Source organism: Entamoeba histolytica, genomic scaffold, assembly GCF_000208925.1.
Source record: "Entamoeba histolytica HM-1:IMSS scf_1104750516323 genomic scaffold, whole genome shotgun sequence".
Classification (NCBI taxonomy): Eukaryota; Evosea; order Mastigamoebida; family Endamoebidae; genus Entamoeba; species Entamoeba histolytica.
In genome coordinates, this window is record NW_001915586.1 from 816 (window position 1) to 3,222 (window position 2,407).

The window sequence follows — 2,407 nt, forward strand, 5'->3', positions numbered from 1 at the left end:
TAAAAATAAATAATAATTTATTGAAATATTAATTGTTTCTTATTAATAATTTATATTAAAAGAATAAAAAGAAGAAAAATCGAATGAAGATTACCTTAAAAATAAATGAAGTTCAAACTAAAAATAAAAAAGAACTAATAAATAATAAAATAATAAAGAAAGAATGAAAATAGGATATAATGAAATAATGATTATCTCGGGTATTTTGAAGATATTAATGATTTTATTAATTTAGAAGTGGGAGTTAAAAGATTTCAAGGAAATATGGAACGATTTCATTTTAATCCAATTCCATTGAATCAATATTCAAGAAAATTATTTCCTAATATTGAAACATTTCATATTTATAATGAAGAAGATGAAATATTTGAAGATGGAAGAATAATTAAATATGTAATATGGTATAAAGTGAGTTATTCAAGATATTTAAAAGAGAAAGAAGAAATGAATGAATGTAAAAATATCGCATATACAGAAGAAGATAGAAATACATATGGAAATACAATACCAATAGAAGTTAATTCACTTGAAGATAAATGTTTTTATGGATGTAATATTCAATCAATTAATATACCAACAAGTATTAGTGAAATAGGAGATTATTGTTTTGAAGAATGTTCATCATTAACACCAATTACTATTCCATCATCAATTACATCATTTGGAAAGGGATGCTTTTATAATTGTGGATGTGAAGAAGAATTAAAGAAGAATAAATCAATACCAAAAAATTGCTTTAAAAAATAATAAAGAAGAAATAAGAAAGAAGATAATTGAATTATTAAAGAATAAAAAGAAATTTCAGTTTATAATTTAAATGATAAGAAATACAAAATAAACAAATTAAATGATAATAAAATAAAGAATGAAATATCAAATGAATGAAATAAAATAAAATCATTCATCATTTATTTAATTATTATGTTATGTTTATTCATTTTTAATTTATTTCATATTATTTATTTGTTTCAATATGTTGAATTGATATTTCATCTCTTATTAAATGATATATCATTCATTATATTTGTTTTGTAATAATTTTATTCTTTATTTTTATTCTTTTGTTTATTTCTTCTTCTTTCTTATTTATTTTAAACATCATTTCATTTCATACTTTTATTTTCTCTTTATACTCTTCATATTTTATTTTATTATTGTTATTTAATTCATATAATATTTGTTATTTCACTCCAATATAAAATAAATCAAAAAATTAATGAAATAAAAATAATGAATAATAATGAAGAATCAATATAAATTTAATTATATTCTTTATTTTATTTTCATAATAAATACCAATATTAATCAATTTAAATGATAATGATAATAAATATGAAATGAAACAATGATAATTTGATAAGAAAAATAATTTTATTGTATTTTCATTTATTTTATTATTCATTTAAATATATGTTATTTCATTATTTATTTCATTTCTTATTATTTTCATTTATTTACAATATTTAATTGTATCAATTTGATATAATAATGATGATTTATATTTATTTATCATGTTTTTTTCAACATAAAAATAAAATACTAAATAACAATAGAATAATTTCATAAATAATACACATTGAAATTATATATTAAATGATGATATTAATAATCATTTAAAAGAATGAATAAAATGAAAAGTAACTCATTGAATAATTAATGAATAATATAAAAGAAATAAAAATAGAGATAAATAACAAAAGAAAAGAATAATAATAGAATGAAGAAATGATTAAATTCAATTATTATTATTAATGTTTATTTATTATTTATTTAACTATTTTCATTATATTTGAATTAACTTCTCTATTTATTTGTTTTTATTTCATTGATTGATATTTTCATCAATTTCATTTATTTTATGTCTTTTATATTGTTTATTCATTGAAATTAATTATTCTTATTTTATGTTTTATTTCATTATTTCATTTTGATTCTTATTCTTTGTTTATTTATCATTTGTTTATTTTATTCATTCTCATCATTCATTGTATTATATTTTCTTTTATTTAATTGTTATTCATTGTTTATTGTGTAATTCATTATATTATTTGTTATTATTAAATATGATTAATTGAATATTGAATTAAAATAACAATTCATTTTTCATTCATTAATATTATCAATCATTAATACAATGAATATCATATTATTCATTTCATAATTATTCAAAAGATAATTCACATAAATTATGTTTCTACTGGCAACGAAAAAAAGCAAATAATTGAAAAAGAAGAGAATGAATGATATAAAAGAATAAAAAGAAAGTAAGAAGTAGAATATGATGAAGAAAGAATAAAAGTAGAAAGGAGAGAAGATAAAAATAAAGAAGATAAAGTGTAATAAAACAAAAGAGATGATAAAAGAAGAAAAGAATAGAATGAAAAAAATAAAGGATGCAAATTTTATT

At 16.5% G+C, this 2,407-nt stretch overlaps 1 protein-coding gene across 1 annotated transcript; it reads left to right on the forward strand.

The window, feature by feature from the left end:
* Positions 1-264: 264 nt before the first annotated feature.
* On the forward strand, positions 265-747 carry EHI_003790 (uncharacterized protein; the record flags this gene model as incomplete). Its single annotated transcript, XM_646783.1, has 1 exon — positions 265-747. The coding sequence occupies one exon, from the start codon at positions 265-267 to the stop codon at positions 745-747; it is 483 nt and encodes a 160-aa protein (XP_651875.1).
* Between the last annotated feature and the right edge of the window lie 1,660 nt (positions 748-2,407).